This window comes from Chrysochloris asiatica, unplaced genomic scaffold (genome assembly GCF_000296735.1).
Source record: "Chrysochloris asiatica unplaced genomic scaffold, ChrAsi1.0 scaffold00013, whole genome shotgun sequence".
Classification (NCBI taxonomy): Eukaryota; Metazoa; Chordata; class Mammalia; order Afrosoricida; family Chrysochloridae; genus Chrysochloris; species Chrysochloris asiatica.
In genome coordinates, this window is record NW_006408531.1 from 32872215 (window position 1) to 32885028 (window position 12814).

The 12814-nt window shown below is 36.6% G+C and overlaps 1 protein-coding gene across 3 annotated transcripts in view; it reads right to left on the reverse strand.

Annotated features, from left to right (window-relative positions):
• The window catches only part of NKAIN2 (Na+/K+ transporting ATPase interacting 2), a 1602249-nt gene that overhangs the window by 900426 nt on the left and 689009 nt on the right, over positions 1-12814 (reverse strand). For 2 of the 3 annotated variants that reach the window (XM_006834694.1, XM_006834693.1), the window contains exon 2: positions 12041-12178. In XM_006834694.1, coding sequence (XP_006834757.1) covers positions 12041-12178 — 138 coding nt within the window. Of the gene's footprint in view, positions 1-12040; positions 12179-12814 lie in introns of those variants that run through there. The other variant, XM_006834695.1, reaches the window with a different exon arrangement.

Sequence of the window (12814 nt, forward strand, 5' to 3'; positions counted from 1 at the left end):
CCCAGCCACTCCATCTCTCCATGTCATCATCTCTGCCTCCATCTCTGGCATCACTGTTTCTCTAGGTAGGGTTCCGCACTCCACTTTTCTCCCTTGATGTTCCCAGGTACCTCCGCTCCTGGACTTCAAAGTCAACCTTTAGTTGCAAAACATCTACCTTTACATTTCTAACCCTCACAGTCAGTCCTGATAGCAACTATTCACTATTGTACCACAAGAGTTCTATACCCATGTCCTTTCATCAGCCCCGCCCAGACAAAATGGATACTACTCAGTGCAGATTCTACCCTCCTCTGTGCCCTTTGGATCTAGGCTCCTTCTTGAAAGCTTGTAAGCCAGTCACTTCTTGCAGATGTTACAAGCTTTCTCTGGTGATATTTCTGGCTATTCCTTTCTCTCCCCCTTAAGTGTCTATTTTACAACGGTATGAAAGGGAAACCAAAATTCAAAAGACAGCAGTTTCCCATTTTTGATACTTAAAACATAAGGTTATTTTTCATTAACTATGGTGTTGGTGTACTGGTGTGGCCCTATGGGTTAGTGCACTGGACTGCAAAGTCAGTTTGAACTGCATGGTCAGTGATTCTAGCTTACCGGCTGCTCCTCAGAAACCATACACAGGGTCACCATGGGTTGGAACTGACTCGATGGCACTTAACAACAACACAGAGTTAAAAGCAATCCTTGATTTAGGGATGACAGACCAGAACTTAAAACCTAAGTGTTCTCCAGATATCAAGTGCTATAGTTTGAGCTGTTAATAGCAAAGTTGGAAGTTCAAATCCATCAACTGCTCCACAGGAGAAGAATGAGACTGTTGGTTTCAGTAGTTTTATAGTCTCATAAACCTCACATAGGTTCGCTATGAGTTGGAATCAACTCTTTGGCAGTGTGTTTGGTTTGAGTTTTGGTATGATGATTTTTAAGTTTGTTGAAAACTTAACAAGAGCTTCTTTTCATTTAGGAAATGTGGTTCAAGGAACTGTGTGCTTCTAAAAGGCTGTTCAGGAGGACAGTGGTTACAACATGGGTTTTGAATCTAGGCAGACTTGCGTGTACATCCTAACTCTCAAAATCCTAACCATATAACTTTGGACAAAAGTTTCATGAGGTTAAAACCACCTTGATAGGATCTGTACAAAATGATATCAAAGATCATCTGTATAGAGTAATACAAGTGCTATGAAAAAATATATCTTTTTTACAGATATTACTATGGGTTTTGTATTATCATCCTCCTTTATGCTTTTATAAAATCCAAGTGAATACATTTCAGCAATTTTTAACTTGTTTTTATTTGGGGAACAGGTTTCTTTAATCTGTGTATCAGAGGATCCAGACCTTCCTTATAAGACCTGTTTTGTTTTGTTCTTCAAAAATAATGTGGCTAGAGAGAGCAAAAGAAAGAGAGAACAACAAGAAGGAGGAGTTGGAGGAAGACGATTGATAGGAAGGGAGGAAGAGATAAAAAGAGGAAAAGAAGGAGGAATAAGAAAAACAACAACAACAACTTGTTAAAGGTCATGACAAACACATTCCTCTTGGAAATTTGACTAAGAAAGTAGCTGGGCCTTTAGCAAATAGAACCAACAAGCTCCTCAGATTCTTTTTAAAAACCTAAAACAGCACAGCTAACATTCTATTTTTAATTTTGTCATTATCTAATAAAAACCGGGGTCCTAGTGTGGTGCTGTAGGATAAGCACTAGATTGATAATCACTAAGTTGATGGTTCAAACACACCAGCCACTCCTCAGAAACCCAATGCAAGGTTACTATGAGTTAGAACCAGCTCAACAGTACTTTACAAAACAATAAAAATTAGATATTCCAAACCAAAATCTATTTATCAATATCTTTAGTCAAAATGCAGAAAAAATGGTCAATTCCACTTATGCTATATAGTAATGCTTTTGTGCGAGTCATTGGATGTCATTATTAATGAAATATTCCACAATAACTCATTTGTCTATTTATTTGGAACTTAATGTTGTTGAATACTATGCACATTAGTTTCTTTCTATATATGCTGGCTTTAGATTGTCTTTGCTTGGGATTGAAATCATCTGTTTCTTTTTTCTGTTTTATATTATTTGAGGTGCCAGAGGCCATCACAGAACTACTAATGACTTCTTGTTCCAATTAACTGTTTTTAATTTTAAAATTGTTCTTCCTCTTTGCTCTTATGAAAGGGAAGATTAGTAGAGGAAATAAAATTCATTACCAATACACTGTGATGTGCATTTGTTGTTACTGTGTTCAATGTTTCAGAGAATGGCCACAGTTTTATTCTTTTTTTTCTGGGGTGGGTGTGTTTTCTTTTTCTTTTTTTTTTTCAACTAGATAGAATAAAGTACCCCATCAGTCATTGAAATTCTTTACATTTAACAAATTTGGAAATGACTATTTGTCCTTAGACTTTCTACCAGGGCCATTGCCTTTATACGTTAGCAAAATTAGGCCAAGAGACAATGAAGCCTTTTTCACAATGACATTGAAATTTTATATTTTTAAAAGCAATAAATGACACATGAAGAAAAATGGAGTTCATTTTAATAAGGTTAAAAACAGTTAAACTTAAAACTGATGATGCTTAGAATGTGAATATTTTTTATTGCATGATCTCAATATACATCTCTATCTATCTATCTATCTATCTATCTATCTATCTATCTATCTATCTATCTATCTATCTATCTATCTATCAAGATAAGTATGAAAACTCTGGAAGGGGGGGGAGATTAGAAAATGACAGCAGAAGACAATCCCATGAAAAGAAAAGTTGTTAATGAGCATATCAAACAGTCTAAACCACTTAAAAACGCAATTCAAATCCAAACAACATTTCTTTTTCTTCTCTCAAATTAACTGGAATTCTGCTATGGAGCTAACCAAATAGTCAGTGGTTCAAATCCACCAACCACTATTGGAAACCCAATACTGAGTCAATATGAGTGAGAACTGACTTGATGGCACTAAAGAGCAACAATAGTAAAATTAACTAAAATGAAAACAAATGATACTCAGGGTTGTTGTTGTTGTTGTTAGGTGCCATCGAGTCAGTACCGACCCATAACAACCTCTTGCACAGCAGAACGAAACACTGCCTGATCCTGGGCCAACCTCACTACAGTTGCCATGCTTGAGACCATCGATGCTGCCACTTGGCCAATCCATCTCGTTGGGGGTCTTCCTCTATTTCTCTGACCCTCCACCTTACCAAACATAGTATCCTTCTCCAGGGACTGGTCCTTCCTAACAATATGTCGAAAGTATGAGAGACAAAGTTTGGCCATCTTGGCCTCTAAGGAGCACTCTGGCTTCACTTCTTCCAAAACGGATCGATTGGTTCTTTGGGCAGCCTATGGCACTTTCAATATTTTCCTCCAACACCATAGCTCAAAGGAATCAATTCTTCTACAATATTCCTTATTCACTGTCCAGCTTTCGCATGCATATGAGGTTATTGAAAACACCATGGCTTGCGTCAGACGCACCTTAGTCCTCAGGCTGAAATCGTTACTCTTCAATACTTTAAAAAGGTGTTGTGCAGCAGATTTGCCTAATGCAATATGTCATTTGATTTCTTGACTGCTGCTTCCATGAGTTTTGATAATTGATCTAAGAAGAATGAAGTCCTTGACAACTTCAGTCTTTTTTCCGTCAATAAGAATGATGTTTATTGGTCCAGTGGTGAGGATTTTTGGTTTCTTTACAGTGAGATGTAATCCATACTGAAGGCTGTGCTCTTTGATCTTCATCAGTAAATGTTTTAAGTCCTCTTCACTTTCAGCAGGCAAGCTTGTATCATCTGCATATTACAGGTTGTTAACGAGTCTTCCTCCAATCCTGATGCCACATTTTTCTCCATACAGTCCAGTTTCTCAGATTATTTGCTCCGCATACAGGTTGAATAAGTATGGTGAATGAAAATAACCTTGTTGCACACCTTTCTTAATTTTAAACCATCCAGTGTTCTCATATTCTGTTTAAACAACTTCCTCTTCGTCCAGGTACAGCTTCCTCATGAGCACAATTAAGTGGTCTGGAATACTCATACTTCACAACGTTGTCCATAGCTTTTCATGATCCAAACAATTGAAAGCTTTTGCATAGTCAATAAAGCACAGGAAAACATCTTTCTGATATTCTCTGCTTTCAACCAAGATCCATCAGACATCAGCAATGGTATTCCTCTTTCCACGGCCTCTTCTGAATCTGACTTGAACCTCTGGAAGTTTTCTGTCAATGTATGCTTGCAGCCATTTCTATATTACCTTTAGTAAAATTTTACTCACATGGGATATCAAAGAGATTGTCCAATGATTTCTGCATTCCGTTGGGTCACCTCTCTTTGGAATGGGCACAAATATGGATCTCTTCCAATCAGTCGGCCAGATAGTTGTCTTCCAAATTTGTTGGCAGAGATGAGTGAGTGCCTCCTGTGCAACCTCACATTCTTGAAAGATTTCAATTTTTATTCCATCAACTGCTGGTGCCTTGTTCTTTGCCAATTCCTTCAACGCACCTTGGACTTCTCCTTCAGTATCATTGGCTCTTGATCATATGCTACCTCTTGAAATGGCTGAACTTTAACCATATTCTTTTAGTACAGTGACTCTGTGTATTCCTTCCATCTTCTTTTGATCCTATCTGCATCATTCAATAATTTGCCCAGATAATCTTTCAATAACAAAAGTCGAGGCTTTAATTTTTTCTTCAGTTTCCCTAGTTTGAGATATGCTGAGTGTGTTCTTCCTCTTTGGTTTTCTGATTCCAGATCTTTGCACATTTTTTTGTAATAATTGGCTTTATCTTCTCAAGCTGATTTGTGAATTTTTCTGTTCAGCTCTTGTACCTCCTCATTTATTCCATTTGCTTTAGCATCTCTATGCTGGAGAGCAAGTTTCAGAGTCTCTTCTGACATCCATTTTGATCTTTTCCTTCTTTCTTGTCTTCTTAATGACTTTTTGCTTTCTTCATGTATGATGTTCTTGATGTCATCCCACAACTCTTCTGGTCTTCTGTCTTTAGTGTTTAATGTATCAAATCTGTTCTTCAGATGATCTCTAAATTCTGGTGGGATATAGTTGAGGTTATATTTTGGCTCTTGTGAACTTGTTTTTATTTTCTTCAGCTTCAGTTTGAATTTGCATATGAGTAATTAATGGTCTATTCCACAGTCTGCCCCTGACCTTGTTTTCACTGATGATATGGAGCTTTTCCATTAATTCTTTCCGCAGATGTATTCAATTTGATTTCTATGTATTCCATCTGGTGAGGTCCATGTGTATAGTTGTCTCTTATGCTGTCTATAGACGGTATTTGAAATGCACAAGTCATTGGTTTTGCAGAATTCTATCATGCATTCTCCAGCATCATTTCTATCACCAAGGCCATATTTTCCAACCACTGATCCTTCCTCATGCTCCCAACCTTTACATTCCAAACACTAGTAATGATCAATACATCTTGATTGCATGCTTGATCAATTTCAGATTGAAGAAGTTGGTAGTATTCTTCTATTTTATCCTCACTGGCTTTAGTGGTTGGTGCATAAATTTGAACAATAATGGTATTAACTGGGCTTCCTTGTAGGTGAATGATTATTATCCTATCTCAGACAGTGTTGTACCTCAGGACTGATCTGGATATGTTCTTTTTGACAATGAATGAAATACCATTTCTCCTGTATTTGTAATTTGTGGTTTAGTAATCCATGTGGTTCTGAGATTCAAAATGGCCAATACCAGTCCATTTCAGCTCACTTATCTTAATTCCTAAGATATCTATGTTTATGCGTTACATTTCATTTTTGATAATTTCCAATTTTCCCTGATTTATACTTCATACATTCCATATTCTGATTTTAATTGGATTTTTACAGCTGTTTCTCTTCATTTTTAGTTGTACCCCATCAGCAAATGAAGGTCCTGTGGGCTTTACTCCATTCGTGTCATCACAGACAACTCTACTTTGAGGAGGCAGCTCTTCCCCAGTTGCATTTTGAGTGACTTCCAACCTGAGGAGCTCATTTTCTGGCATTATATCTGACAGTGTTTTTCTGCTATTCAAAAGGTTTACAGTGACTTAATATTCTGAAGTAGTTTGGTCTCCTTCTTCCTAGTCTGTCTTCATCTGGAAGCTCATCTGAAACCTGTCCACCATGGGTGACCCTTCTGGTATTTAAAATATTGGTGGTATAGCTTTCAGAATCACAGCAACTCACAAGCCATCACAGTATGACAAACTGACAGATGAGTAGTGGATAAACTTTGATATCTTACTATTATTCATATACTTTGTTATTGTTAAGTGCCATGGAGTTAGTTGCAGCTGTATAGGGTTTCCAAAGAACAGCTGGTGGGTTTGAACCACCAATCTTGTGATTAGCAGTCCAGTGCTTATTCTACAGCCACACCAGGGCTCCATTTACATATTAACAATGTCCAAATTATCCATATTATATGAGCATACCTAAAAATTTCCTCTAAAAATGAAGAAATAAAGATAAGGATATATTTTATGAAGATAACTGTAGAAAATTCATCATAATAAAAATACAGAAAGAGAATAGCATACAATAGGATTGTTGTTGTTAAGGGCTGTTGTGTCGATCCTGACCCATAGCAACCCCATGTAGGGTTTCCAAGGAGCAGCTGGTGAGCTTGAATCACCAGCCTTGCAGTTCAAATGGCTTTGCAGTCTGTCGCATTAACCCACAGCACCACACAATAGGATAAAGGGTTAAATAAACAATAGAATAGTCATATGTTGCTTATTCATCTATTAAATATCAGAAAACATTTTACTACATTTTGGAAACTGTTTGACATAGTGTTAAATGAAAAATAACAAAATAGAATATGAAACTTAATCATATATGTTTCTTTTGTAAATACATGAGGGAAATTTATAAAATGATCATTTTTAGCACTGATATTATGAATATGTTTGCTTATATATTTTTAAACTGAATTATTTGATTGTACAATGATATGAGGATCTTGAGTGGTGCTGTAAGATAAGCACTGAACTGCTAGCCACAAGTTTGGTGGTTCAAAACCAGCTCAATGGTACTTAAAAATAACAACAATGATATGAAATTATAAATATATAAATAATAAAAAGTAAGACCCCCAGCGAGATGGATTGGCAAAGTGGCAGCATCAATGGGCTCAAGCATGGCATCAATAGTGAGGTTGGCCTAGGATCGGGTAGTGTTTCATTCTGCTGTGCATAAGGTCACTGTGAGTCAGTACCAACTCAATGGCACCTGACAACAACAACATACTTTTTGAGAAGAGGAAAATAAGTTGCACTGCTAATATCTAAGTGTATATAGGGCCTTGGGGATTTCTTGATTGTGTAATACATTAATGTAAGTTCAGTTTTCCATAATCATGCATTTTCTTCTGAATGAAGATGCTTTATTGACTAAAATCTCTGATATCCATGATTTCATTCAACTTTCTTATAATTGTAGTTCCTTCTGCTATTTACAGCCAAGTTGAAAGGTTCTTAATAGCATTTTTATGTTAAATTTATTATTTTTCCAAGTTATTTTTGGCTTGCAACATGGCACCACAATCATTGGATTCCATGATGATAATACAGTAAAACTCGTACCAGAACTCAAAGGAATTTATTTCTTTTCTGGGTCTTGCAAGCTTTCTGCATTTGACAGGGTATAGTATCATTTTCTACCACTCTATATTTAGTGGAAAATAATTGACTTTTCCGTCTTTGACATATTTCTGCCTTATACAGGTTTCAAATTTTGCAGATTTTACTGTATTTGATTTCCAAATATTTCCTCATATTTATATAGCAAAAGTTTTGGGCATTTATACATATTATTTTCATCGATTGACTAACAGTCCAACATTATGGATTAAACACATTTGTAGAAATCAGTTACACTGAGAGTGCCTGATGAAACAATGTCTTATATTCATGCCTTTGTGTATTTCCTGCCATATTTTCTTTGGATTTGGCCATGTGACTTGTATTGGCTAATGGATATTAACAAATATGATGTAAGGAGAGAACTAAAAAGTGCTAGTACATTGGGAATTTCTTCTTGGTCTACCTCCTCTTAAAAACCAGTGGTTATGCTGTAGAGAGAGGAGCCCTGGTAGCATAGTGGATGACGAGCTGGGTTGCTATCACAAGGTTAGTAGTTCAAATCTACCATGTGCTCCATGGGAGAAAGAGGAGGCTTTCTGCTTCTGTAAAGATTTACAGCCTCAGAAACACTATACAGGGTGGCTATGAGTTGAAACCATCTTAATGCACATCACCAACCACCTCCATGCTGTAGAGAAGCAAGACCACATGCTAGAAAGAAGAACCCACAGAAGAATTCATGGAAAATGAAATTAAATGATAATGGACTGTTTCTGCAAACTTTTTGAAGCACTATACTATAGCCTAGGAACTCACTGGTAGCGTAGTGGTTACGAATCGGGCTGTGAACCTTAAGGTCAGCAGTTCGAAACTACCAGCTGTTCTGTGGGAGAAAGATGGTTTTCTGCTCCCATAAAGATTTACAGCCTCGGAAACTATGTACAGCATCGCAATGGGTCGGAACTGACTCTACGGCGCTCAACAACAACATACTATAGCCTTGGTGTGGCACTCTAGGAGAAGAACTGGATTAGTAACCACATGGTTGGCAGTTCAAAGTCACCAGCTGCTCTCATAACTCTGTAGTGACGCTAAGAGTCTGAACCAAGTCTATGGCATACAACAACAACTATACAAAGACTCATGGAAAATGAGAGATCATTTGACATCAAAGCCTAGAGGAGCTTCCAATTAAATGAAACCATACACATGACTTCAGTCACTGCTAACGGTCAGTGAATCTACCGTGTATCAAATCCTACCTGCTGACTAATTTTAAACTTATTTCCTCTGTCAGCTATGAATGACTTTTGTATTTAAAAATGGTTATAAAATTTGTTGTTGTTGTTAAGTGCTGTTGAATCATTTACAATTCATAGTGACCCTGTATATGGCTTCTGTGGAGCAGCTGGTGGGTTTGAACTGCCGATCTTGTGGTTCACAGTCTAGTGCTTATCCTACAACACCACACCAGAAGTCTGAAGAAAGTTTTGCTACAGAGACTATATGTGGACCCCAAAGCTTAATTTTTTTTTTTTTTTTTTACTATTTGGCCATTTCCAGAAAAAAGTAATTTGCTGAACCATGTGTTATATACCACAGGGAGTATAAGAACCACCTAGATGAAACCAGTCACCTCAAAGATTTAATTATAAGAAACAACACATTATTTTTGCTAAAAACTATTAACTGTTATTGTAGTTTGCTACCCAAAAAGGTACCTGGAATAGATAGTTGTACCAGAAACTGTGTTACTAAAAAACAAAACAAAACAAAATGCCACAGAGCACTGACTTTGAGACCAGTTAATGAGCAGAAGGCAATAAGAGAAAATGTTACTAAATAGGAAGAATAGTAAGTAAATTGCTATTTCAAGGCTGTAGGAAATAGAACTCAGGAAACTAACTGTCAAACAATCAGTTTGCCTATTTGCCTGCTGTAACTTGGAAGATATATGTGGATCTATAAACTTATGGATATGACTAAGGTGATTTCTAAGCAATGTCCTATTAGTCATACATGACCTGGCACTATAAAAGAGATTAACTAAAGAAGGAACTATTGAGTATTCAAGGAGAATTTAGAAGATATAGATCTGACCCAGGGTACTCTGAGTTGAAAAAGAAAACAATTTCCTACTGCTATTCACTGCTGAAGAGGGCTAGCTAAAGGTCCCCTAAATAAGATGTTGTCTCAAGGAAAAGGTCAAATTCAGAATGCTGCCTCCAGGTAAAGATCAAATCAAGGGTGCAGCTCTGAGATATAGTGTGAAGACCTCACAATGATTCTAGATTGTACTAATAGGTCTCCTCGGCTAGACAAAAGATCTTCAGTCTTAAAGGTATTGTCTTATGCCATCCTAATTCTTAACCATGACAGAAAATGATGTGTCAAAAAGATTTGTGCATATATCATTGTTGTCAATTAACAGAATTGTAATTTGACACAAAGAAATCCCACATTATTTTAATAGAAATTGTGTTGTGTCGTTGTTAAGTGCCATCGAGTGGATTCCAATTCATAGCAACCCTATATAGGGTTTCTGAGGAGCACCTGGTGGGTATATACTGCCAACCTTGTGGTTTGCAATCCAGTGCTGATCATATAGCACCTCATCCTATAACAATTGTTGTTGTTAAGTGCCATCAAATCGGTTCCAACTCATAGTGAGTCTGTATACGGTTTATGAGGAACAACTGGTAGATTTGAACCGTTGACCTTGCAGTTCAAACTGACCTTTCAATCCACTACTTTATCACACAGCACCACACTACAATTACTGTTATTATTGTTAAGGGCCATCGAGTCAATTCCAACCCATAATGACCCTGTATAGGGTTTCTAAGGAGCAGCTGGTGGGCTTGAACCACTGACCTCGCAATTCAAATGGCTCTGCAGTCTGGCTCTTTAACCCACGGCACGACACCATGATTGCAGCAGCTTAAAATAAGCAGATAACTCCACTGATAGCTGGAGTGTTTTTCTCCATGTTAAATTGACTTTCAGTTTACTACTGAACTATGTCATTTGGTATTTTCAAATAATTACAACAAGGAGAAGAAGAATAGCTAATTTTATTGAGAACTTATTAGGTGTCAAGCATTGTACTAAGGACATATTATGGAATATCCTATTTTTTTCCTCAAAATGAGAGCTCTTGAGTTTTAACCTCTGGCAATACTTTGATCCACATCTAGTTTATGTCAATCATGTAATCAAAAGAAGGTGGTCTAGTTATACAATGATACACATAGTTGTTGTTGTTAAGTGCCATCAAGTTGGTCCCAACTCATAGTGACCCTGTATAGGGTTTCTAAGGAGTGGCTGGTAGATTTGAACCACCAACCTTGTGGTTAGCAGTCCAGTATCTATCCTATATCACCACACCAGGACTCTAATACACAGAGTAGCATTACTTATAAAAATAAAGTAATAAAAGAGTCTTAAATTCTTATAATAAAAGGAAGTGAAATGAAGATTCATTCCTATAATGGCTTATGATCCATCCATTAATGAGGAGGAGTTTTGGTGGTGGACTGGTTTAGCACTTGACTGCTAACCAAAAGGTCAGTTGTTTGAACTTTGAACAACTCTTAATGAAAAAGATGTGGGAATCTGTTCCCTTAAAGGTTACAGCCTTAGAAATTCTATGGGGCAGTTTTCTCTATTACATCACTATGAGTCAGAAACAGATTTGTGTTGTTGTTGTTTTTAATTTTAAATTGACTGTCAATGCAAAATACATCATCTGAGCCAAAAGGAGAATTATGGAGAAGATATGAAAAATGATCTAGAATATCATGGCTTTTAAGTAAATGCAATATTAACTCTGGGGAGTCCTGGTGTGACTCTATAAGTGAATGCACTAGACTGCAAAGTCAATTTAAATAGCAAGGTCAGCAGTTCAAGTTTACCAGCTGCTCCCTGGAAACCATATCTATACAGGGTTGCTGTGGGTCAGAACCGACTAGACAGCACTTAACAACAATATTAACTCCAATGTGAAATAAATATTTTCACTTTAATGTTACATGTCTATATGTAATTATTTTAAACTAATCTTTATTAAATGTATACAATCTGGTAATTATTTAAAATGGGAAATATATAAGAATATGTGAACCAGAAGACCCCAGGGCATGAATTTATAATTGATAAAAATGGGGCATAATTCTGCTTATAATTGCTAGAGAAAATTAGCCAAACATACAATTTATGAAAATACAATCTGATTACATTCACTGTCAAATGCTTTAAACTTGACCTTTTCAATTACTGTATATGTAATCTGAAACCGAAAACAAATATTAAATACATTCAGCAGAGAAATACATAAATCTTTTCCAAGACATTGTAGGTGGTATCTCTTTCTCTTTTTCAGTGAATTTTTAAAAGGTAAGAAGGGTACTTACTCCTGTTATGTAACGAGGTCTATATTGAATAGTTCCAAATAATCCAAGAATGACGATAATAATATGTACAAAATTTGCCAGGATAGGTGCCCACTGATATCCAAGGAAGTCAAATATTTGCCTCTCCAGCACACAAACCTATAATAGCAAAATAGGATAGATTGATCAGTGCATGTAAGAAACATCACAATGTGAATGGGGGAGGGAGTGGGAAAGAGAATGACTTTGGCATTATAATTAGCAAATTATAACTGTGCTACCATATCTGGAATTTGTCTTTTACTAACAGTGAGAATGACATTTGTAGGTATATTTCAAAGGAAGAATGTGGAAGCTGTGGATTTGTAGGCAGTTCAGATCATTTTCTAGGCTGATTTTGTGGAGGCATCAAGCAGTATTCACAGAATATAATCTGTGCAGTCACAGGATAAATTATATTGTCATATGCACTGTCAAACACTTGAAATCATCTACCAGCAAGTTAGGAAAGTCCACATGAAGGGCTTGTTGTTAGGAGCGGCTCAAATGTCATTTTATAAGTTGGGGAAAGAACAAAGGGAGTTGATGTAGAGAAAAAAGAACTCTTCAAAAAGTCAACAGACCCTGATTCTGGATATAGGTTTACCATTAAGTAGCTACAGTGCCTGATACAAGCCATTTTCTTTCTCTAGGTGTCTGATTCTTCATTTGGAAAATGCAGGAATTAAACTAGGTGGCTATGGTAATTCCAATCCTAATAGTCTTAAACTATAAATATATATATGAATTTTGTCA